General features: G+C 43.4%; 2 protein-coding genes across 2 annotated transcripts; one reads left to right on the plus strand and one right to left on the minus strand.

Annotated features, from left to right (window-relative positions):
• Nucleotides 1-3,112: 3,112 nt before the first annotated feature.
• E2F5 (E2F transcription factor 5) lies at nucleotides 3,113-19,638 on the plus strand. Its single transcript, XM_086740977.1, has 9 exons — nucleotides 3,113-3,334; nucleotides 10,207-10,316; nucleotides 10,990-11,151; nucleotides 12,373-12,416; nucleotides 13,872-13,936; nucleotides 15,910-16,177; nucleotides 16,866-17,066; nucleotides 17,495-17,539; nucleotides 18,896-19,638. Exons 1-9 carry the CDS (start codon nucleotides 3,182-3,184, stop codon nucleotides 19,003-19,005), a joined length of 1,158 nt encoding a protein of 385 aa, XP_086597103.1. The 5' UTR covers nucleotides 3,113-3,181; the 3' UTR covers nucleotides 19,006-19,638.
• RBIS (ribosomal biogenesis factor) lies at nucleotides 19,592-24,861 on the minus strand. The gene is made up of 3 exons (XM_086740979.1): nucleotides 24,614-24,861; nucleotides 21,145-21,261; nucleotides 19,592-19,759 (listed from the first exon to the last, which is right to left on the minus strand). The coding sequence occupies exons 1-3, from the start codon at nucleotides 24,728-24,730 to the stop codon at nucleotides 19,691-19,693; spliced, it is 303 nt and encodes a 100-aa protein (XP_086597105.1). The 5' UTR covers nucleotides 24,731-24,861; the 3' UTR covers nucleotides 19,592-19,690.
• Nucleotides 24,862-24,964: the final 103 nt, after the last annotated feature.

Genomic DNA, 24,964 nt, shown 5'->3' on the forward strand with positions numbered 1-24,964 from the left:
AGCATGTTTAGTAAGGGAAAAGAAGGTTGGACCCTTGCTTCTAAGACAAGAGCTTGAAAGTTTCCTTCACTGGGGTAACAATTCTTGTAATGAGAGATCTGAGAATTTACCTGAAAATATGTTTAATCTCACACTGTTGATGAAAAATACATGACTCCTGCAACTTACAGTGGCTTTTTTGGCAGTGTAGGTTGGTCCTCTACACCAACAGGCTTCCTACTAGCCTTTTGAAAAATAGGAGATGATAAACTAACAGCTTATGAAAGCCAGTCATAAGCCTTATGTTAACATGGTTGTTACACTTCTTTCATGATGGAGACTTTACCATCTCCACTGTACTCTGGCATTTATTTCATTTGCTTGTTCTCAGAAGAACCTAAACTGTTACTGTACTGCACCATACTCTGAAGTGGTTAATGCTGCAGTAGTAACTAAAATAGTAAGTAGTAAAATCAGTTATATGTTGGTACACAGTGGAGGTATTTTTCCCACCTTGCAGTAGCTGAAGCAGAGTCCTGTTGCTCCAATGACAACAGAAGCCACTAAGCCAACTTTACCCCTCAGCTTGTTGAGAACACAGGCATAAGCACACTGATACAGTATAAGCGTATTTCTGTGCCCAGCAGCTCAGTAAAAGGCCCCTGGTGTCTGACTAACTGTGCAAGGCCTGCTGGGCTTGTTACTAACTTGTTATGAGAATTTGCTGTGTCAGCCAGAGCTCAATACCAGCTGCCTGGTGTTATGAGGTGCAGCTTAGGTGTTGGATGCAACAAAGGCCTTGAAAACAGGGACACAAGTGGAAAGCAGAGGCCACGGCAGCAAAAACAACTTACTGATGGTCAGTGCCTGGTCTCTGACAAAGCACAGCCTTGAGAGCTGGGAACAAACTACTTTTGTTTTAAGAAATGAAGCAGCAGCAAAGCAAAATAAAAAAAAAAAAACCAAAACAAACAACAACAGCCCAATAACTGAATTATGCACCTGCAGTGGCCTGGGAAAACACCACCTACGCCTCACTTTGCACAGTAACATTGTCCAAGGGTGGAGGTGGAGGGCTGGAAATTGTCTAGAGGTTGCACACTGTTATAAAAGGGTAAGATCCCAAATCTGTGGGAGGGGGCAGAAAGCAGACACCTGCTTCAGTTCTGGCTGCCTGTATCCAGAGTTCCTGCACTTCATTCCAGAGACCACCAAGGCCACAGCAGTGATCGCTAAGGAGGAGGCATTTGCTGTGTGGTACTGTATACCCCCAGCTGAGGTGGGATATAGCTGTTACGGACTGACTGCTTTGAATCTGTGCTGGAAGTTGAGAATACGTACAAATTAATACATAGCGGTAATGGTTAGCAAAGTGCAAGAACCAACTCTTAGCACAATTGGGTTAATAAATGTCAGAATAATTTATTGGTCTATTGGCATCCCGGTGATCTCTTGATTCTTTGATACAAATATGTCAATGTTCTCTAAATGCAGAAGGAAATTACTTCTCACTCTTACCTTGTGCTCTACACACTCCTGCTTCTTCAGTGGCCCCATTATTGTGAAGCAATACTCACCTGGAAAGCTGTTCTGTAGTATTTAAACAGGTATCACTGACACAGAAAGGTTGCAGCACTTCAGACTGCTTTTCTGTTGTGTTTATTGAGTGTTTCCTTGGGCACTTCTTTTTTCTTTGCTTATTATTTGACCAAGCTACACTTTTGAGAGAAGTGATTGAGTACCTGGAATGCACCAGGAAGGTAAAAGAATTTACTCTTATCCTGATTCAATTTATAATATCAGCTCAAAGTTTTTCCTCCAAAATTTTCTTTCTGAAACTATTTTCTGATTTCATCCAGGGAGCTGTTACTGGTTTTAATGTAAATTCTTTCTATTCCTTGCTCTTGGCTCAGAAATCTCATACTGCAGTACTTGGGTATGTCCTAATATTAAGAGTGTTTAGATTGTTTGTTTTTCTGGCAGCTAATTCTACATTTGGCATCATTTAGGCTTGCATGCCTTCCTTAGAGCTTTTTCATAGATATTTAAATGATTTCTGCATTCAAAATTATAAAATAATAAAAATATAGCGTAGATCAAAGCTGTGCAAATTTACCTTTTCACAAGGATAAATTTCAGCCTGATATTACTGAAAGGTATAAAATAAATGAACAAAGAAAATAAATAAAAAATCTAAACGAAATGTGAACTCTGACCTTGTCAGATGCAAGGCATGTTCTCCCACATTAAGCATGACAATTTAAAACCAATTCCATTATTAGTTTCTGTTTTGTTTTCCTTCCCAGACAAGCTAATGCATCTATTTAATCAATATTGAATGTGTAATCCATCAGGAAACTCCCGTGTTATCCAAGACCAGGAGGAATGTGATTGAAGGTCCAGAGAGAGCACATACCTTCTTGCTCCTACACATACACACCTTGCCCTGAATGTGCTATTGTCCATGAAGGTGCAGCTCCTACGTGACAAGGCACGTTCAGTGCAACGTCCCTTCATATCGCACTCCACTGCCCCTGTGATGGGGTGTCTGAGGGTCTTCTCCCACAGCACCTCTTTCTTGAAGTGCATCTCTTGAATTCTTATCCTACGTGGCCTTCAGGGCTTCGTAGAGAAGCTGATGGTCACTGAAGGAGAGAGGCGTACCTGGATGAAGGTTAAGGGCCAGTAAATTTTGACACCAGCGCAAGGGACTGGGTAAGCACCTGAAATTCTCGGCGCCTCTCGCCAGACCATCAGCGTGGCCCGTGTCCTGCCTCAGGAGCTGTTCGAACACAGATCATCGTTAATCGGCGTGGGTTTGTGTCAAGTGCAAACGGTGAAAGGAGTGACGAGGAGCCCTCGTGCAGGGGACAGGCAGGCCTGGGGAAGCCCGACCGAGAGCCTGGCCCGGCCAAGTGCCATTCCTGCGCCGCGGAGGCCGCCCGTCCTGCCCCGCGGGGCTCGCCGGGGAGGCGGGCCTTGGGCCGGCCCCGTCTCCTGTCCCGCGGCCCGTTCCCCTCCGGCAGCCCCTCGCCCCCCGCGGCCGAAACATGCCGGTGTCCAGGCAACGGCGGCGGCGGCAGCGTCACTTCCTGCGGCGCCGCCCCCTCCCGCCGCAGCCTTCGGGCCGGGGCTCCGTTCCGGGCTCGGGCCGTTGCAGCGGTCGCGACACGTGGCGCGGCGGGGCAGCCCCGCTGGCGGCATGGCCGCGGCGGCCGAGGCGGCAGCGGCGAGCGGCGGTGGTGGCGGCGGCGGCGGCGGGAGCAGCCGCCACGAGAAGAGCCTGGGGTTGCTGACCACCAAGTTCGTGTCGCTGCTGCAGGAGGCCAAGGACGGCGTGCTGGACCTCAAAGCGGTGCGAGGGCGGGGCGGCGGCGCCATGGCGGCGGCCTGCCCGCCGCGGGGGGACGAGGCCTGGCCGAGAGGGTGCCGCAGCCCGGGGGCCGGGCCGGGCCGCGCCGCGCCGCGCTGCGGGGGCCGGGCCACGCCGCCCGTTCCCTCCCCTCCCCTCCCCTCCCCGGGCGGTGTGGGGGACCCGGCCGCTGACGGGTGGCGACTGCTCGGTGCTGGCTGACAGCCGCCGCGTTCGGTTGAAACACGCCTTCTCACTCTTTCTTAGGAGGTTAAAATGGTTACCGCGCATGAAATGTAGCTCCGGGTTTGTTTTTTTTTTGTCACATTTATTTTTTAGTCCTCTGCATTGACCCAGTGTACGGGCCGTTATTTGCAACTGTTTCTCACCCGTCCCCCTCGATGTCCTTTTAACAAAGGGAAAATGATGTTGAAAAACAGACTATCGCCTTTTTACTACTTTTTTTTGGTGTATATAAATGATGCGTAATTGGCAGGCTTGGTGCTAAATCGTCGTCGTCCACTTCTGCAGCCTGCCACCTCTGTACCGTGAAGGCGTTGAGCCCTGACACCGGGAGGTCATCCCCAAGCCCACCTCGCGCTGCGTTCTCGTGCCAGGAGGTCACTCTGTCTCAGGAGGGGCCCTTGGCTCGACGTCCCACTCACTGCTTCCCTGGTGTCCTGCTCTTGGCTTCCGTGGAGCACACCGCCACGCTGGCCGAGGGGCCGGGGCTCTGCTTGGTTGTCAGGGTGTGTCCGTGTGTCAAGGCAGAAGTGTGTTTTGCCTGGCTGGTTAAGGTTCTCAGTGAAGCGCTGGGGAGTTAGTCAAGGTGCAGTGAGAGGTTGGCTTGGCGTTTTGGTTACTCAAAGTCCTTTCTGGAAAACTGGCCTTATTTGTTGATTATTCTTAATGGGCTCCAGGAGGTGAATGGTGTTCTCCAAGCTTTTCTGTGCATCCCTGTTCAGAGTGCAAGTGCTTCAGTGAGGTTACTGTGGCTGGTGAAACTTCAGGGTGGATTGGGAGGGACACTGATAGGTTTCATATTGCTGCTTGAGTTGTGCTGTGGCCTGGACAAGTTCATGAACGTTTTTGTATTTACTGCCTCTTTTTTTTAGTAACAGAACTAAGCTGTCCACATCTCAGGGATTGTTATACAGTTTACTTTATTATCTGTCATGTGCTGTGACATTTTCCAGGTCAGTTTGAGAAGCAAAACATATACTCAATTTGTAAGACATCGAGCCAAGAGGATGGATTTGAACAATAAAGTTGGGCTGTGTAGAGGGATGGGACAATGTTTCTCATTCCTTTTTGTGAGGAAGGTATCCACCCAGAGGGAATAGAAGGGTTGATAGCCAAGAAAAAGAAAGTGAGCATTGCAACAAGTCATAGTCATTTCAACTCAAGACTTTTACTGGAAACTGATTTTGGAATTACAGGATACCATTTATTGGAAGTAAATTCTAACCGAAGTGAGTAAATTGTTGGTACTTTCATAAATAATGAGTCAGAACATATATTTCTGTAACTGGTATTTCTCAAAAATAAGCCACATATCTAAGGAAAAATGAAAAACAACATGTGTGTTATGTCGGTGTGCTCAGGGAACTGAAGAACCAGGACAGTCTTGAAATGGAACAGAGCGTTCTAAGAAATGATTCATGCGGTAAAGTTCTTCAGATATCTCCCTACTGGCAGGTATTGACCATCTGATATCGTGCTGCTGATTCATATTTCTCTAGAAAAGCCAGCAGTGCCCTATGAATGTCAATCTGCTCGAGGGTAGTAAGGCTCTGCAGAGGGATCTGGACAGGCTGAATCAATGGGCCAAGGTGAACTGTATGAGGTTCAACAAGGCCAAGTGCCGGGTCCTGCACTTGGGTCAGAACAACCCCATGCAACACTACAGGCTTGGGGAAGAGTGGCTGGGAAGCTGCCTGACGGAAAGGGACCTGGGGGTGCTGGCTGACAGCTGGCTGAACATGAGCCAGCAGTGTGCCCAGGTGGCCAAGAAGGCCAACAGCATTCTGGCTTGTATTAGGAACAGTGTGGCCAGCAGGAGTAGGGAAGTGATTATGTCCCTGTACTTGGCGTTGGTGAGGCCGCACCTCAAATACTGTGTGCAATTTTGGGCCCCTCAGTACAAGAAGGACATTGAGTTGCTGGAGCATGTCCAGAGAAAGGCAACGAAGCTGGTGAAGGGTCTGGAGAACAAGTCTTATGAGCAGCAGCTGAGGGAACTGGGATTGTTTAGCCTGGAGAAGAGGAAGCTGAGGGGAGATCTTATTGCTCCCTACAGCTACCTGAAAGGAGGTTGTAGGGAGGCGGATGTTGGTCTCTTCTCCCAGGTAACTAGCGATAGGACGAGAGGAAATGGCCCTGGGTTGTGGCAGGGGAGATTTAGGTTGGATGTTGGGAAACACTTCTTTACTGAAAGAGTGGTCAGGCACTGGAACGGGCTGCCCAGGGAAGTGGTGGAGTCACCATCTATGGAGGTGTTCAAAAAACATGTAGACGTGGCAGTCCAGGACATGGTTTAGTAGGCATGCTGGTGTTAGGTTGACAGTTGGAGTTGATGATCTTAGAGGTCTTTTCCAACCTTAATGATTCTATGAAGAAAATACAATTTGGAAACATTAAGTGTGCATCTGGCTTGGTGGTCTAGAAATTGAGAGTGAAAAGCTGTCCTGTAGGACATTTCCTGGTGATTTTTTGACACATCTAGAATTATAGTTAAGTGATCTGTAAGAGAATCATGGAGCAGTAGTGTTGCATTGTCCTATGTGTGGGCACTGTTCCTCACTTCAGTAGCAGGGACCCTGCGAGTTCTGTGTGCTGAACTGGTTTTGGAAATGTTGTAGCGCTGAACACCTCTCCGCTAGCATCTGACAACTGGTGGGAGTGGAAGTGAGGATTTCTTTACTAGGAATTTGAATTCTACAGTGCTTACTTGAAAATCAAACAGCTATTCTCCAGCAATTGTATAACTGTCCCTGAATAACCTGTATAAACAAATTTAGTTAAGGAAATAAGCTTAAAATAATGAAGGATGAGATGGAAGGGAAAGAAAACAAAGTTCCTATATGCAGCAACCCACGAATTGCAGGGAAGAGAGAAAAAGAGGAAGATGAGTGAATAAGGGATAAGCCACCTGAAATGACTCCCAAAACTTTGTGTATTCTTTCTCTTCAATAGCATACAATTCCTTCTGCCTTGGTTTCTTAAAGGGGCTTGGTGTCTAGCAGAATACGGTCCCTGCTGTACTCAAGGTTAAGTTGATAATCAGTGCAAAACATCAGGTACTCTAAAATCTACTTGTTTGCTACTATGTTTAGAAATGTATTGATCAGGAGCAAATAACAACTGCCTTACCCTTGCCTTACTCCACAGAGAAAGAAAAAGTATTATCTATTAAATTTTACATTCCCTTAACCTTTACATGTGCAGTGATGTGCAGTAGTTTTACGTACTGGTTGCCAAGCACACTGTTCAGTTTAAAACTCCCACTGAACTGTTGACAGCCCTCTTGGGGAGAAGGTGATGTCATCTGCTATGGGCACAGTCTGGAAGATGCAGGACCTCTTTCCTTTGACACATGGAGAGCAAGTACACGTTGCTGGCACTTCTGCTTTGTTAAGCTTCTCAGTTATGACTCTGCCGTGGTGCTCTAGCAAATTCCTCTGTTGTTCAGTGCTAACACAGCAAATATGCAGCTGATAATTCCCGCTGCCTTTTGTCAGCTCCAGGGAACAAAGAAGTTGCTTGAGAATGCACAAAAACTCTCGGCTATGTTTTTTCCGGTTGTCCATTTTTTTTGTTTCTGGGCAGGTTTGTGTGTGTGTGTGGGCATGCCTGCAACTGAAACCGTGCTGATCAGTTTCTGTATTCTGAATTTTCTGTATTCCAGAAGTTGCACCATCTGAATGCACACAGAACCGAAGCACTGCGCCTAGGTATTATTTTTCCAGTTCAGAACCTGCCTATGAGACACTCATATAGTGCTTGTCTTGGATCCATGCATATTGAAAGCAAGAGGAGATACTAGAAGGAATGACTAGAGTGCAGCAGCTTTACATTAAAAAGATATTAGGAAGGAATTCCAAATACAGATGATTCAGAGGAGGGAATGTGGAAGCTACATCCAACCATCTTAATAGGGCCATTGTAGTAGATGTCCCTTTCTTGTGCTGCCTGGATCTGCTTCAGCCATTTGACATAGGCTGAGAAATGATGAGTTTTAGAAGTGCTTTTGACAACAGGAGATTTGTTTAAAAGTCTCAGGAGGCTCTTTTAGTTACTGAAGTCATTAGTCCTTGGTTTATGTGGAGGAACTGAATAACTGAACTTAATTTCTGAGCCATGTGCCTACCAGCAGGTGTTACACTGGTAACTGCTAGAGTGTTGGGGAGGAACTTTCCCTTTGGTTTTTAAAATATCTGTGAAACACTCCATAAAATTTTAAGATAATTAGGTTGTAAGACCAGCACCAGAAAGTTAGTGAATGTTTGGATTAAACTTTCCAGACCGGCCCCAGTTTGGTTTCTTTGTTGGAGTTATTGGAATTAGTTGGACTTTGTAGCTGTGATTGAATTACAGACAGTGCTAGTCAAGTCAAATACATATGTGGCTGTGTCCTTCATTTTCTCAGACCCTAACGTGGGGGTTCTGGAGCCTGGTTTGCAGCAGCAGTGAATCTCCACTGCTGGTGTTAATGGGAGCTCTTCTTTGGGCATACGAAATACAATCGAGTTTAGAGTACTGAGACCACTCCAACTTTGAAACATCTGAAGTTGGGCACTCAAAATCAGTAATTTTTTTTTTAAGTCTTAAATTTTGGATGGAAAATACATAAAGATTAGTAAAGAATTTATATATTGTACAGGCAGGCATTTTGGAAAATCTCATGCGGTAATGAAATCAGTCTCCAGAGCAGTTTCTTCAACATTCAAACCATGGGCAGTAGACTAAGTCCTAGGTCCATGTGTCGAGCGGTGGGAAAAAAATCAGAAAAGAATTAACCAGAAGAGCAGCTGTCCATCCCTTGCACTGAGTAATGTAGAGAGCTTGTAGAATTATGCCTCTGAAGACTGAGATATACAGGGTGCTGATTAAATGTTGTGCAGGTGGCATCAATTTTGTCACTTCCTAGATTTTGAAGGTTTCTCTTGCACTTGTTGTAAGCAGTGTGTATGCGTGCAGCAAAAATAGCAGTTTAAGATAGCAGGTGCATACCTGCTGACACAAGTGATTAAAGAGCCTGTTTCCTTGGCGAGAACTAAAGTGCGTGTTTTATATGTATTTGTATGTATTTAATTTTGTTAGATAGGAAAAGATTTTAACAGACTACCACAGAAGACCATACAAAAGATAAATGTTGATGACAGGATCAGTAGAAGCACTGTTTTGTAGGTACATCACTGTCAAGGGGAAAGAGCAGTGGTTATACTTCATGGGTATAAGAAATATTGTTTTAATCTCCATTCTTCTTTCTTGTTCCTTTACTTTTACTTCAGTACCAAAACATTCACCAGTATAAATTGGGCTACTAAGTCATAGTAATTAACTTTCTAATAGGAAAGATTAGTGAGTTTGCTTATGGTTCAGAAAATACTGTAAAAGGAGTTATGTGGACTTTGCTATAAAATGGATTTGGTTTTCCTTCCTATTTGTGGTTGTCTCAGGTTGTACTCTTCATCAAAGCTACTTTACTAAAACTTTACTACTACTACTTTACTTAATTTAATAGATTATTGGACAAACTGAAATAAATTATTTTGTGCTTATTGCAGAAATTAGTTGCTTTTACACATTAGTGTGGAAGTCTTTACCAGCTATCCTTCTCTTTATTTTACTTCTTTTTTTTTTTATTTTAATCTGTTTAATACATCTAATCCTCTGTAATCATTTTATCTGAGTGTCCCGAGTAGTTACAGAGTCAGACTCCTCTTTGCTTTCTCTCCTTTTGGCTAAGAGTCTTTGAACTTGAGCCGCTTTACAGCATCAAAGAGAGGAGGGTGTGGAAGGCATGACTAGCTCAAGTTTGCGTATTTTATCTCAAATCTTTGCATCGGGTACATCAGAGTCACTGTGGAGAGAATTACAGCATGAAGCAGACTGTTTCCTCTGCCTGACACTCTGCTTTGCTTTGAGTGACAAGCTGTGACAGCATGCAGACACACAGCCTCGCTGGCTGCAACGTACAAGTGATAGCGTGACAGCGGTGAGCATCCCTATGAGCTGTACCAGCATCCTGGTGGCTGTGAAATGACTCTTGGTACTCAGATTGAGCCAGCCCCGGTACTCTGCGAGGTGAATTCGTGCAGTGAAATGTTAGAGGATGATGCTGGCTTGAAGTATTGCAGCTCTGCTTCAGCCAATTGTGAAATTACAGCCCTGTCATTTTGTGTCTGAGCACAGTAAAATGCAAACAAAGACTGCAATACCTCAAGTGTCAGCAGAAGGGATGATAAACTTAGTATGTCATTGGCTTCAAAGGCTTTCTCCACTGCAGGGAGTTGCTGTTTGCCTTCCCTACTTCTTCCTGCCTTCCAAAAAGAGCATTGCACGCTCCTCCATGCAGTTGAATAGCACATGCTCCAAATCCTGAACACAGTCTTTGCAACACATGGGAACTCTCCTCCCTGACAAGGGCAGTAGGCCTGCTGGTCTTCAAAGAGGTGACTCCTCTCAGCATGCTTTGTAGCACCACGTGCAGGAGCTGAACTTTTGAATTCACCATTGAGCGTCTGGCTCCTGAAGAGCTGAATCTTCTCCCTTCAGAATGACATTAGTTGGCATTTTTCCGAGGGAATGGCTTAACTGTCTTTTGCCTTCAGCGTGCAAGTTGCTGATACTTGTTGTTCTTCTCTTGACAGGCTGCTGATACTCTTGCTGTGAGGCAGAAGAGAAGAATCTATGATATCACCAATGTTTTGGAGGGGATTGATCTCATTGAGAAGAAGTCAAAAAACAGCATTCAGTGGAAGTAAGCCATGTCAATTCTGCAAATTTTTGTGTGCTCAAGAGCAACAAAAATTGCCTCTTTCCACTTCTCCTGACTAGATATGACACTGTAAAATTAATGTTACGCTCATCATGGAACAATACACCACTTCAGAATTACAGAAAAGTTGCAAATGAACTTTATTTATCTTCCCTTTAACTTACATCTTTGATACATAAAATCAAGTTTAAAGCATACAGGAGAGAAACTTCCAGAAAATTTGTACTGCTACGTTATAACTAGCGCTTGTCATTGAAAAATTCACTCTAGATGAATCTGGGACGGGTATTGGTACACACTGTCTCCACCTACCTACCCTTCTGTAGTCCATGACTATTTTCTTCTGGGCCGCTGGAGGTGAAAGGTCCGGCTAAGAGAGGGGAAGAAGGGGTCTGCAAACCAGCTCCAATGCTGAAAAAAAACCTACATTCCAAAAGAAAATACATTTTGGTAGAGGGGAATTCTAAATTTGATCTGAAGTTAAGAATTTTCATTTTTCTGTTAAAACACTGCTGGGAGGGTAAACGCTCATTTCCTTCCTACTGAATATTAATAGACTTCAAAATGTTGAAAGCAGTCTTAAGAAATGATCTTTGCTTTAGATTTTGCTTTAGATTTTCACTTGTGATTTCATGAACCCTTATACCTTTTTAAGAGGAGTAGGTGCTGGCTGCAACACAAAAGAAGTCATAGACAGGCTGAGGTATCTGGAGGCTGAAATTGAAGATCTAGAGATAAAAGAAAAAGAATTGGATCAGCAGAAACTGTGGCTTCAGCAAAGTATCAAGAATGTAATGGATGACTCTACAAACCACCAATATCCTTTTAAGTTAATTGTGTGCATCTTGGAACTGGAATTAAAGCAGCAGTTGAAGTGTAGGTAATGAATAAAGCATAATGTAGTCCATACTATCTAGAAGCAAGGAGAGGCAAATATTTTTTCTGATTTTGTTTCAAAAAGAAAGAAAATATAAACTTTATTTACTTGATTTTTAACCTCTGTGACTGTATGATTGGTAACCTGAAAATAATTTAGCACATATATGTATCTATATGGCAGTAATTTTTAAGACCATACTACAATCCTGGTGTCTTATTTTAAATGTATCATATTGCTTTCTGGCACTTCAATTTATATTTTCTTACAAGTGCTTTACATGACTTTCCTTTTGTGTTGCTTCCTTCTGTTGAAAAGATTAAGCTATCACCCAAAGATAAATTGAGTTGACAAAGTCCTGAAGCCTGTTGGGTTTGAAATTGGAAAAGTCCTATGTGTAAATACCCTAGAGCAGAAAGTTCCAGCTATGCTGCTTATAACCATGTGTTTAGCTGTCTTGCAAGATATAGAGCGAAATAGACACCTAAGATTGGGTGCCCTTCTTATCTACAGCACCAGTGATAAGTACTTAAAAAGTACTTGAGTTGCTCTATGGAAACTGTTCCTGTAAAATGGATTTTGTAGCAAAGGAGATTGAAGCTAGATGTTAGGAGAAACTTCCCTTTGGGAGAGCTAGCACTGGAATTGACCCCCAGTGAGGTGGTGGAATAACCGTCACTGGAGGATTTCCAGAAGAGGGGAGGCAAACATCTGTCTGGAATGTCTTAGCAGTTGATCCTACCTTGAGGCGGGGGAATGGGATGGCTGATGAACTCTCAAGTCCCCTCTGGAAGTATTCTTGTGTGATTCTAGGAAGTCCTGATACACACTTGAATTCTGTAGTGTCAAGTTCGTGAGGTAAATGGTATTCTTCAAACCAAGATTTTATGTGGGTTTGGTTTTTTTTTAGAAGAATCTCTTCTCATTCAAGCTACGTAACTTTTTTCTTTTTTGTATTTTCTTCTCAGATGTACATTTTTTTTTTTTTTTAAAATAGTAGAGTTCTGTCTTTTAATTAGCCTTTCTGAAAGCCAAAAATCGTGCCTTGATTACACAACAGTAAGTTTAAGGTTTAGGGTGAGTTTGGACAAATTTCTTTTAAAATGCAACGAATGCCAGTTTCATGTTGGTTTAAGAAAAATGTTCCTTGACATCAATTACATTTTCATATGTCACCCATGAAGATATCTGTAATTGCTTCAATGGTAAGTTGCTGCTAGGCTGTATTTCTTAAAGTGAGGGATTTCCTGATTTTTCTTTTGAAAACTAACTTGCTAGCTAACCTGCTTTTTCCCTGGAAGTATTTTGAATTTATAAAAAGTATTTAATAGAGATAATTTGTAAGCAGATGTCTCTCATAATGTTCATGACAGCAAGTTCTGTCATTTCCTAGTTGTAGTCACAGACTGTGCAGAATGGTAGTTCAGCTGTTTTCAGAGTACTGGTTTTGGATTTTTTTTTCCTGTATTCATACTTTGTAGCAGCTTACCTCAGGCTGTTAATGGCAACAGAGACAGGGCATGTTGGTCCAACCCACCAGAAAGGCCAGACAGGCCCAAATTTCCTAAAATGTTCTGGTGGCAGCTGCAGCCAGAGGGAGCTCTTGATGATGCTATATAAACGGAGCCAGCTGAAGTTCAATGATGTGACATTGCTGCTGAATCAAAAGGAATCCTTCTGTATAGGAGGTCTGAAGAAATGCCCAAAAATTGGAGGCAGAAATTGCTTCCCTTGAAATCCTCTCCTGATCCTCTGGCACCCAAGAGAAGATTGTTGTTACCCTCCAACTAGGCTTAGAACCATATCTTTGCCACAGGGAAGGTTGGATTTGTTTTGGAACAAAAATGCAAGATTAGACAACTACTGCGGAGTTTAACAAAACCAAGCTGTTACTAAAAAAGTTAGTCTTTACAAAATGTAGAAGCACTTAGTAGGCCAGTCACATAGTACTTCATGTAAGTGTCTCTTAGGAGGCAAAGAAAGAAAAGCATTATTCCAGGTTATGGTCAATGGAGAAATGGTGTGCAGGCAGGTTAGTGACCTGCAGTGTAAGGCAGGTTGTGCCAGTGCTGTTGATTTAATTGTGATCTCCTGACTTTAACCAATACATTTTAGTGCATATAGGAAGCCACAGGTGAGTTTAATAGCCAGCTCTTACATCCCAGTTGTATGTGCTGTAGAAGCTGTGAGCTTAGACACTTGAAGTGCTGGTACTGAAGATGATCATTAAGACCTTTTCTTCCTTCTGTTAAATCTCTCTGTACTACCGTCATTTTTCAAAGCCGTAAAGTGAGCTGGACCAGAGAGCTGTTTAGCTGAAAAAGAAACAAGTTAGATATTTTTATGTCACTTTATGTATACAACTAGGAGATCTGGGGACAGGTAACAAACAGGTAAAGGAAGTGTTAAATCTTGTACTTCTACGAGAAAAGGTTATTGCAGCTATGGTCTAAGTATTGGAATTCTGTGATTTCTATTATAGGATATACTTGGATCTTATAGGGACTGTGCAAGTCCCCTCACAAGTTTATTTATACTAGAGTTATGCAGTATTTTAAGTGACCTTAGAGAATTACCATATCTCATTTGAGTGGATACCATGCAAGACTTAAGAAAAATATGCACACTTAACACTTTCTTTAAAATTGCCATTTAACCAGGAGACACACTTCTAGCAATTCAAGCACCTTGTGGTACACAGTTAGAAGTACCTATACCCGAAATGGTATGTACTGGTTTCTTTTTTACCTAAGTGTTCTAGAGGGACAGTGGAAAAGAAGAGTTAAAATAGAACGGAGGATTTATCTCCATCTGTGTGTGAGAGGGGAAGAAAATAAAAATTAAGATGGTTTCAGCTGAGAAGGGAGAGGCTGGGTGTGAAAAAGGACTTTTTGTACACCCGAGATAGACTAATGGTAACTCTGTCTTCTATTAAAAACAAGATGCAATAGTGGGTGTCTTTGCCCTATCTTCTGTCTTGCTTTTAAATGTTGCAGCTTTACAAATTAGGCATAATTGTTATGAATTCCCTTGAGAACTTACTAGCAGTGACTTTTATGTGTTAGATTTCTCTGTTGTATTGTTCAAACAGATCACTTACAAAAAGCCTTTTAAATTTAATTGCAGGTTTTGTTTAGATTTAGTTTATGTTTAGTCTCATGGCACTAGACTATATAGAGAAACAGACTTTGGTCTCACTTTAGCCAGAAGGCTTAAATGGGCAAGATTAAAGTAGGAGGCCAAATTACTTAGCTCTGTCCATCTTAATTTTTGTTGTTGTTGTTGTTCTTGTTGCAGTGCTCTGGTTTAAATAGGGTTTACATAGTTGGGAGAGAGCATTGCATGAAGCATGATAGCCACTATGCTTGTAGAAGGCTGAAATTCACCTGAGAAGTTTCACAAGCTAGTTTTAGTGAGGCTAAGCACACTCCTAATATCCTAAAAGCATCCAAAGCTAGAACCATGAAGCTGATCAGTGGTACTATCTTTGTCCATCTCTGCTGAAATCAGTTCAGGCAATGGTAAGGTTCTCTGTGGGACCAAATTTAGCAGCTGTGATGTTAGGTTTGGGTTGGTTTTTTTTTTTGGCATTTTGCCGAGGACTGAAACAGCTATCTTAATCTTTGCCACCAAGTTCAAAGTGGATATTTTGCTTTGGTTTCCTTTCCCTGAGGCTCCTTTCCCACTTTTCTCATACTCATTTTTCCTAGAATGTACAAAGTCAGCAGTTTCATTGAGACTGTGCTATAGGAAGCTAGTCCTAGCTGTATTGCCTAAATAACTTGCCAAAAGAAGGTCTAGCAAACTGGCTAAGAAATTGTTTCTACTGACTCATGATCCTATGTTCACTGAGTCTGGGTGAGATATCCAACTGTTTCAGGATGCTTGGTCCCAACTGGGATAACTTTGAAGCTCTGCCTAAAAGGAAAAAATTTAAATGCACGGAAATCATTATTTGTGACTGTTGTTATTGATAAGATGTAGCCCTCCTGTAAGTCTCATGGAACTTGAATTCAAGATCTAGCACTTTGAAGAATTGTATCTTTGTGTCTTCTGTAACTGTGTTCTGTTCAGGTAAATAAATTACAGGTTTGTAATCCGTTGGGGTTTTTTAATTAGATCACATGTGTAAGTTTTAAGTATTTTTCTTCCCTGAGTATGATTTGCTAAGTTTGTGCCAATTACTGTCTCTTCCTAGTGATCTAACTAGAAGAGCATTGTATTTATCTTCTGCATCAGTTTTAGAATTCTGTTCAAACATAGAATCATAGAATGGTTAAGGTTGGAAGGGACCTTCAAAGGTCATCTAGTCCAACCCCCCTGCAAGGACCAGGGACATCCCCGACTAGATCAGGTTGTTTAGAGCCTCATCCAGCCTGGCCTTGAACGTTTCCAGGGATGGGGCTTCCACCACCTCTCTGGGCAACCTGTTCCAGTGTTCTACAACCTTCATTGTAAAAAATTTTTTCCTATCCAGTCTAAATCTACCTGCCTCTATTTTAAAACCATTACTCCTTGTCCTATCGAAACAGGCCCTACTGAACAGCCTCTCCCCATCTTTCTTGTAGGCCCCCTTTGAGGTACTGGAAACATCTTCATTACTTTCTGTGGGAAATAACTCTGTGCAGTTACTGTTATGTTTTGTAAAGTTCCAAGTTCTCAAGGAACAGTGACTTGCATAATATACCACCTTTACAGGGACAGAATGGACAGAAGAAATACCAGATCAATCTTAAAAGTAGTTCAGGACCTATCCATGTGCTGCTTATAAATAAAGAATCCAGCTCCTCCAAGCCCATGGTGTTTCCAGTTCCTCCACCTGATGACCTTGCACAGCCCCCATCTCAACCTGCAGCTCCAGCAGCTCCCCTTAAACCTGCTACAGCTTCACAAAATCCACCAGAACAACATGATCTGAACCAAGGACAAGAGTTACCACAAACATCCGTTGCGAACACGCCATCAGGTGGGCCCAGGGCTTTTCCTCCCTCAGATGAGTGAGGGAGGAAAGGAAGTGGAGAAGAAGAAAGTGTTAGAAAAGGTGGTAGATAAAGCAAAGATCAAGAATTTGCATAGCATAGCAACTGTCTGTTAAGAAACTACCCAAAGGGCTTACTAACAGCTCTTGGGAGGTTACAGAGAAGCCTCTTCCTCTTCTGTCTGGTGAAACAGATTCTCCCCTTGTAGCTTACCATCTTATACCAAACAGGTTTTGGATGTGATCCTGTTAATTATTCTGAGGTGCTTCAGCATGCAGTATGGAACGAAATTGCCAGCCTCTGAAGGAGGATATGATTTGAACATGTACCTTTTAATGAGACAGATAATACAGGCACCAGTTCCAGCTTTTGTGCCACAAGGTCATTTACCTTCTTCCACATAGCCGCAGTGAGAGACTGCCTGAATATCAGGTATTTTTTTCGTAATAATAGTAGGCTAATTCAAAAAGATATAAGAAAATGCTGTCAGTATTATAGACTGCAATTCTGAGGAGTCCTGACTAAATTGTGCCTGTGACTTTGGACGGGGGAAGACTCCTCTTGCCTCATCCCAGACATTGGCCATGTTCTCCTCAAAAGACAAAGTCGGGTGTAGGCGTTTTGTGTTCCCATTTACTGTAACAGACTTCATAGCATGCCTTTGTGTCTTTGTAGATGGCAGTGTGCAGCAGGACGGTACAACCCCAGCAGCTCCTTACTCCAGCCTTCCAGAGTCGGTGTTGTACCCCAGCCTTTCAGGAGATGTCGCCCAAGCTGCAGTTAGCTCAAATGACTACCAGGGCTTGCTGCCCCTGGACGTTAACTGTATTCTCAAGCCAAACTCATTCGACATAGCAAAGATGGAGGAGCCCGCAGGTAGGAAGAAGTAGTTACTATTTAAATGTTTTTCTTAGTTTCCTGAGCCCTTCTTTGTGACTAACTACCGATGAGTTACACAGGGAGAAAAAAACAGCACTTTTCCCACAGAGGAAATGACAGGCCTTTGTACATCTAATGAAGCCACTGACCCAGCTCTGAATAGCAAACTCATCTTGAGAAAAATACCTTTTTCTGCCACCAGATAAGCTTCATATTGTGTGTGGTGCTAGGGTTGTAAGGGCTCAGTGGGAGAAAAGTATCAGGAAAAACTGGGGGATACAAAGATGAATATATTTTACATATACATGGCATGCTGTCTTCACAGCTCATACATTGCACATGAGCCATACTGTACTTTGTAATTCAGTGTTTTAATGCAGAGACAGGTGTTGACTTCCATAAACACATGCTCCTGTCTTTCACAGGAAATATCAGTGGGGATCTTATTGATGAACTCATGTCTTCTGACGGTAAGTATTTAGCATCTTCACTTTTCTAATAATCACAAGTAGCAGCCTGGTTTTTGTGTGAACAGCACTCGTGGTAGGTGTCTGTTAAATCTGATGCCAAGAGTCAGTATGAAACTACTTCTTTTCCCTGTACTGCCTCCTCTTATCTTTGTCATTCTTGTCTTTGCTCCCCTTTCCATTCCCTGCAACAGTTTTATTTAACAATCAAATATGAAAGCCTTAACCCAGCAAGCACTTACATGCATGAGTAACCCACCAGTCCTTAATTCAGGAACGAGGAAAGAACAGGCTGATGACTAGAGTGCTGTCTTAAAAAAAAATAATTCTGGTTTAATTCTGTTCTGCCTCAGGCCTCCTGCAGGAGCTTTGAGTAAGCATCTCAGAACATATTTACATGCCTGCATGCAGACTGATACATGGCCAGCTGTGGTACACTAACGGAACAGACAAATGTCACCTCTTTGTGCTCTTGCACCTCAGTGGCTATGAGTGCAGAACTGAACCACTAGCTAGTAAGTTCACATGCTCCCGGCCTCTCTGCTGTATCTCGCTAAGGTGCCAGGCAAAGAGGTGAACTCAGCTGGCCTTGTTCCTCTTGTCCTTTAAATATGCTGCTGTGAGCAGCCTCTGCTGCTATCTGCCCTTCAAGCAGACAACCTCGGGGCTTATCCAGAAAGAACCATGTAATTACAAGATCCAAGGGACAAGATGGGATTATGTGAATGTGCCAAAACATGGCTAAAATGGAAATAGTCTCCACTTTTAGAGCAGGTACGGCACACCCAGCTCATCTGTACTAGGTTAGTGTTCCTGAGGTACAGCAAGAGGGCTGAGGCTTCTCTTCTTGTATTCCCTCCCCAAAGACGGCTTCAAGTCTGTGCTTGAAATGCAGTGCACAGAGAAACTGCTTGCCTCCATTTTTCATCTGTGAAACAGGGATAATGGTAACTTCCTTACTTAAAATGATAAATATTTGAAAGCCGATATATGCAGTACTGTAAGAAGACAAAGGAATATAAATATAAATGATGGCTTTCTGACAGAAGTTTCAAAAGCTGCTCAGGAGTTCTTTTGCTGCAGAAGAAGAAATTAAGTCCATCTTCCACAGCTATCACTCCATTGCAGCAAATTAAATTAAAATACTAAGCAAAAAATGTAGACATGTCACTTACTGCCTCAGTTTGAAGGCAATACAGGTATTCACAGTATGTATCCTAGCACGCTTGTCAGATTATCAAGACTTTTAATTATTAAGACTAACTCTGATACTAGTAGTGGCAAAACATATTGAATTATGAGATAGGGCTGATATTCCAAAAGTGTTTTAATTTAAACTAAACTATTCCTGCTTTACAGTTTTTCCTCTCTTACGACTCTCTCCTACTCCCGGAGATGACTACAACTTTAACCTGGATGATAATGAAGGAGTCTGTGATCTCTTTGATGTGCAGATACTAAATTATTAGATACTGTGTCAACCAGACTACTTATCTACCTCTAACTATAACATTCTAGACTTCTTCATAACCTAAGTATTTGAATAATGAATGTATAACTTCTTAGTTCACTGACTCTGGGAGTATATTTCCTTTTGCTTCCTGTAACTACTTCACAAAACAAATTCAACAACCAGAAAAAAAAAGGGCTTTTATCAAAAATCCTGGCACGTTTTTTCACCTGAGTGTCCTTTGTGTAATCCAATTATTTGGAGTTTTCTTTGGTAAGAAAAGTGTAAATGCTTTATAGCCTTTTGATCATTTTTTTAAAAATGGTTAGGCTTCTTGCTCACAGTTAACAGCATTTTCTTTGAAGCTTTACTGCCAAGAAGCTTTCTATATTTTTTTTAATCTTTCAATCAATTTTGAAGCTTTCACTGCCAAGCTGAAAAGTGAAGAATATGAACTTGAGTTACGCTAAATTGTTTCAGTGAACCAATTTTGTGAAGTGCCTTCTGTTTTAGCACTTTAAGTTTCTCACACTGACTTCTTACATTCCACTTTCCTAGGTGATAGGAAAGGTCTGTTTGTAGTTTGTATTAAAGTGTGCCAATACTTGTATATTAACAAGATTTTTTTAATAAAATTGTACAAAGTAAGCCATCGGTTACTTTTGATCTTAATTTCTTGCAATCCCTTCATTGTCCAGTATGCATTACAACTGAGATAATAGACTTGTGGCAGCATCCACGTTTGCTGGTTCTTCTTCCAGATGTGTGGAAACCTGAAAAAAATTAGTTACAGTTTAAAGTAGAAAGCAGTATATTTTTACTCTGCTTGAAAAAAAACCAAAAACCTAGTAAATGCCTGTTGTCCTGAAGATTAGTTTGTCTTTATATATTTAATTTAGGCTAATTTTGCAGTCATAATTCAGTAATTTAGGAGATTACAAGATTCAATAAACTTGACAGAGAAGCAGCCAATACTTCATGCTGCAGGAGAAAGACAAAGCACCATGCCAGTAATGTAATACATGGCCAGATGGAAATAGGCTCAGCTTTTAGTTCAGGAAATGCTCTCAACAACATGGTTTTGCAGCTTTGGACAAAATACTATTACAGCCTGAGTGATCAAATTCAACATTTCATCATGTACAGCCCTACCAGCACGTGAGCAGTGGTATGTATAGTCTGAATTCCTGGCTGCATGCAGTGCAAACCAGCAAAGACAGGGCCACTGGCATCAACGGCCTTGAAACCCTTGCTTGGCCTTATCCTGCGCTGGCGGCACTGCCACCTATGTTTCATGTTTCCCTCAGCCTCTCCGTAAGGTATTTGACGCTCATTCTGTCGCTCCTGGCCATACACATACTTGATCACCCCAGGCACAGTAAATAAAACGCAACTCATGTCCACTTCTCGCAACTCTCTCTTCTTCCCCCAATAGCCAGGATGGATTCACCTGTACTTTCCTGGCCCACTGATTTCTCTCTCCCCCAAAGCATGCCCAGTACATCAGGAAGAGTCAGCATAAACAGTTTACAAGGAGGAGCTTGTCTGCAATTAAATTCTGTGATTATTTCTTGCTCAAGACTGCATGTAGCCCTGTCTAATAGAGTAGACAAAGGAAGACGAGTGAAACACTGTCTTGAACCCTAAGTGCTACAGGCAAGAGCTGTAGTACAGAAATTGCTGTTTCAGGTTCTGGTATTTCTGATGAGGGAATATGAAGGCTGAGGAATTGGGAACAGAAAAGAGGCAGAGCTGTTTGGTTCAAAGAACTATCAGGTGCTTCAGGTAGGGAAGAGCGTGGTTCATCCTTACTTTCTGTGTCTATTCATGTTGAGGGATAAGTCTCAAATCAAGGGGCTGGAGCTGGAGTTAACTTTAAAAAAATCAATTAAAAACCAGCTAGAACATAATTGAGAAATATGTTTTAGAAGCATACTCCAGCTTGGCTGCCCACCATCTTCTCTCTTGACTTCAGTAGTTACACCTTTCATATGCTAACCAGAATTCAACATTGCCACACAACTGAAATTAAAAAAGCTGGGTTTGTAGCTTTAAAGCAACTGCATGCATTGCCTGCAGTCTTACAGCCAGAATATGATGCTTTGAACATGCATTTTCCTTTCGTTTACCTCCTCAGATTTTTACAAAGGGAAATTACCTGATTGCTCTTCTGAGGTTCTGCTGCAGTGCCTTTTGATAGCTGCTGTACTTCTTTCTGGACTTCAGCAAATGCTTTATTTAGTGTGCTAACTTTCTCAGCATTTCTAATGTTTATCTGGGAGGGAAAAAAATACACACATTGGTATTTTTTAACTGAAATTCCATTGGCATGTGAAATAGCACTATTTTTGTATAGCTATTACACATCCAGTGTTACGTGCATATCTTCCAAAATTGATTTCTGGTAGGTATGTTTTTAAACTTGAGTTTATCTGTTACTTAATTATGTCACCTAGTCATGTACTACTAATGTTCTAATAAATTGAAAATTATGAAAGCAGTTAAAACTTGTTCTCTTGGAAAGGGAGCCCACAGTGATCCAGAGACAGAACACAGAGCAAACAAAAGCCAGGCTGTGGACAGGCCCTGCTCTGCCACCCTCAGCTCGTCTTAGCTGGAGTGGAGTTCCAGGAAGGGCTCCTTCCTTCATTTGTAAATGATCTTACCATTTTGAATTTTTTCCAGTAGTTTGCCTGTCAGCATCACACCTTGCATTCTTACTTGTTCATAGTGTAAGTCTGGCCAACAACGTCTATCAGATTTTACTGTGGTATTTAAAGAAACGTCTATGGCTGTGTCAGACCAGGATGTGTATCTGGTCCCTGGACACCTCAGCCTCACTTCTTAGCCCAAGTCTGCCTTCGTAAGTTACTCCAGCAAATATGCTTGCTTTTGAAGGGGAAGAGCTAAGATACAGACACGTGCTGTGCTCTGGGGACAGTAATCCATTGTAGAAGAGCGGGGTGGATGCATGAGGCCATCAACTCTCTCACCACTGCAGCAAATTAAAATTCAGCTGACCTCAATCCTAGCACCTGTTGCTTCTGAAGCACCAAGTTTGGAACAGGATTGTATCCAGATAATGGCCTATTGCATTGCAGATGTTCCAGAAGCACGCTCGTACTTCTTCAGGCAACCCCAAATTTCAGGGTACCTACTGTTGTTCCAAAGGCTACCCCTGTAATTCACCTCTCAGCAATTTACATAGGCAGAAGCAAACTGTGAACTGTTACATGTATTCATTTTGCTTTCAGTGCTTCCATAATTTCAGAGCATGTGCACATTAACAGTAATTCCGCTTATTCTAAGTGAGCAACCAAGAGAACCAGTAGTAAGAAAGCAGTGGCAAGAGGCTGATAAAAGAAGCGTATTCAGATTAGCAGTTCCAGTGGATGGTGACTGGAGAAATGCAGACTCGGCTCCTAGCTCAAACCAGAGTGGATGGGACTGTGGGCAATGCCATTTACAAAAATCTTATGTTTCCCATCAGGGCTTGTTATCCTTTTGCAGCTTCACAGGGGTGCTGAAAGGATCCAGTCAGTTTTAATACGCAATATCCGCAGCTCGTCTGGCAGGACTCCTCCGTATCTAGCATCACGTAGCTAGCTAGCGTGTATCTGTATCAAAAGCTGTTTGAATAGTTCTAATGGGCTTCCAGCTATTAAAAAATAAACCTATTTTAACTTTTTTTTCCTGAGCATTTTCCTATACTGCTTAATGAGAAGTAAATCCCCAGAGGCTTAATGAATTAAATAATACAGCTTCAAACACACAGAATAAAATTTTACTCCTAATAAGCTACTGACTTTTCATGAATAAGTTTTTAAACTTGTTTCTCCCTTTATTACACAGAACTCTCTAGACTAACTGGAGATGTGACACCAGCAATACGAAATTGTTTTGGGGCTCCCTGTTTATTGCCAAAGTTTGTTACATTCCTGTGTCTACCAGATTAACTTGCCAAGTGGCTTTTGGTTCCAGGAGAAAATCTGAAAGGGCCTTTTTTTTAGAGCTGCTATTTAACTCTTGTTTGCCCAGCAGACTGCAACTATATCTAATGGGAACAATCAGCCACTTTCTGCTTTTATCATCATCTGCCCTTCCAGAGGGACCAGCTGAACTCTCACCAGATCACACAGCTCAGGGAGAGTTTGAGAGGAAGATACGCTATGATGACTTGCTGCTCCAAACTCTTGCTTGTATCACCCCCATCCCTCTTCCCTGGCATCACGCCCAGGCACACAACCCTCTCTTTCCCCCTGGGCTGTGGTGGTCTCCAGACATGAAAATGGCAAATATTATTTTTGCTTGTTTACATTGCTTTAGTGTTTTGAATCAGCTCACAGAAGGGTCTGCAGAGCATCCCAGCCCACCTAAGGTGTCAGAAGGGGGAAAAGAGCAATTAAGAGTAAAACACGTGGCAGTGTGTGCTCTCAGATCTGTTCACTGCATCTCACTGACACGGTTTTATGTGACAGCTGAGACAAATAGCTTCTGGGGCAGAAAAGACTCCATCCTTTCTGGTTCTCCCGCCCCCGAAAATGCTTCTCTTTCCACTCATTCATAATTCAGTTTGTTCAACTCATCAACCCAGCAGATAAAAATACAAGATGCATTTTTAATTGCTTTTGCTGCAGATTTAGCAAGTTGAATCACGTAGTGTGATGAGTTCCCGAGCCAGCACCAAGGCGAGCTGTGGGAACAGAGCCTGGAGCCCAGTAAGGGAGGCTGGGGTCAGGAAAATGACGGAAAGGAGTAGGACTTTCCTTGCAGTACCTGTGTCTGGTGCTTTGGATCAAGACATTTTGTTAAACTGTACCCTGAATTGCACCATCAGTGATGCTGCAAGTGTTGCCAGTAAACGTAAGCTCATTAAACAACTGATGTCTTTAGCACAACGTTCCCCAGGCCATACTGAGGTGCTATCAGATACTTTCTAAATGACCCCTCTCAAGCCTGAAGTCGTATCAGAATCATGGACTGGTTTGGGTTGGAAGGGACCTTAAAGATCATTGAGGTCCAACCCCCCTGCCACGGGCAGGGACACCTTCCACTAGACCAGGTCACTCAAAGCCCCATCCAACCTGGCCTTGAACACTTCCCAGGATGGGACATCCACAACTTCTCTGGGCAACCCATCCCAGTGCCTCAGTGCCCTCACAGCGAAGAATTTCTTCCTTACATCTAATTTAAATCTACTCTCTTCCAGGTTAAAGCCATCACCCCTCATCCTGTCACTACATGCCCTTGTCAAAAGTCCGTCCCCAGTTTATGTAGTGGATGCTTGTAGATTTAGACAAATACAGATTTTGTGCTTCTCTTTCTGAACATGACATCAACATATAAACCTCACTTTCAGGTGGAAATCGCATACTTGACAGTTTCGTGCCCAGAAGAACACCGTCCATAAAACTGCTCTGTTCAGTCAGGAGCGCTCCCTTCGCCTCCCAGGAGAGGCCTAGCAGGCGGAGGGGCCGCGCCAGCCCGGCCCGCAGCCCGGCCCGCAGCCAGCCCCGCCGGAGCGGCCGGCAAGGCCCGCGTGGGGCCTGCGGGCGAGGCGACCCGGTGGCGGGAAGCCACTGGCCCAGCTCCCCGGGTCAGCCCACACCCTCCCCCGCCCCACTCACCTGCTTCAGCCCGGAGGTGACGGGCCGGGCCTTGCCCTTGGCCTTGGCCTTGGCGGCGCTGCGGGCGATGCGGAAGACGCTGACCGCTTTGGCCGCCTGCGACCGCGTCTTCCCCATGGCGGCAGCGGCAGCTCGGCGGTGGACGGCCGGGTGACGTCACACCCGCGCGCCGCAGGAGCCGCCCACCCCCTCCCTCCACCCACAGCGCCGTCATTGGGCGGCGGGGCCGGCAGGGGGCGCTGCGGCCCCCGCCTCTGTCCCGGCCGCGCGGCTGGGGGTGTCCGCGTGCCCGTCCCGGTGCCCGTTGCCGTCCCGGTGCCGTCGCCGGTTCCCCGCCGCCCCCCCCCCCCC

This window comes from Chlamydotis macqueenii, chromosome 2 (genome assembly GCF_036417535.1).
Source record: "Chlamydotis macqueenii isolate bChlMac1 chromosome 2, bChlMac1.mat, whole genome shotgun sequence".
In the NCBI taxonomy this organism is placed as follows: Eukaryota; Metazoa; Chordata; class Aves; order Otidiformes; family Otididae; genus Chlamydotis; species Chlamydotis macqueenii.

Excerpts from the sequence above, each read along its gene's own strand:
- E2F5 (XM_086740977.1), top strand. The coding sequence starts at position 3,182 with ATGGCCGCGGCGGCCGAGGCGGCAGCGGCGAGCGGCGGTGGTGGCGGC. Across the intron at positions 17,067-17,494 it reads AAAGATGGAGGAGCCCGCAG|GAAATATCAGTGGGGATCTT; the intron begins GTAGGAAGAAGT and ends TGTCTTTCACAG. Across the intron at positions 17,540-18,895 it reads TGAACTCATGTCTTCTGACG|TTTTTCCTCTCTTACGACTC; the intron begins GTAAGTATTTAG and ends CCTGCTTTACAG.
- RBIS (XM_086740979.1), bottom strand. The coding sequence starts at position 24,730 with ATGGGGAAGACGCGGTCGCAGGCGGCCAAAGCGGTCAGCGTCTTCCGC. Across the intron at positions 21,262-24,613 it reads TCACCTCCGGGCTGAAGCAG|ATAAACATTAGAAATGCTGA; the intron begins GTGAGTGGGGCG and ends TTTCCCTCCCAG. Across the intron at positions 19,760-21,144 it reads AACCTCAGAAGAGCAATCAG|GTTTCCACACATCTGGAAGA; the intron begins GTAATTTCCCTT and ends AATTTTTTTCAG.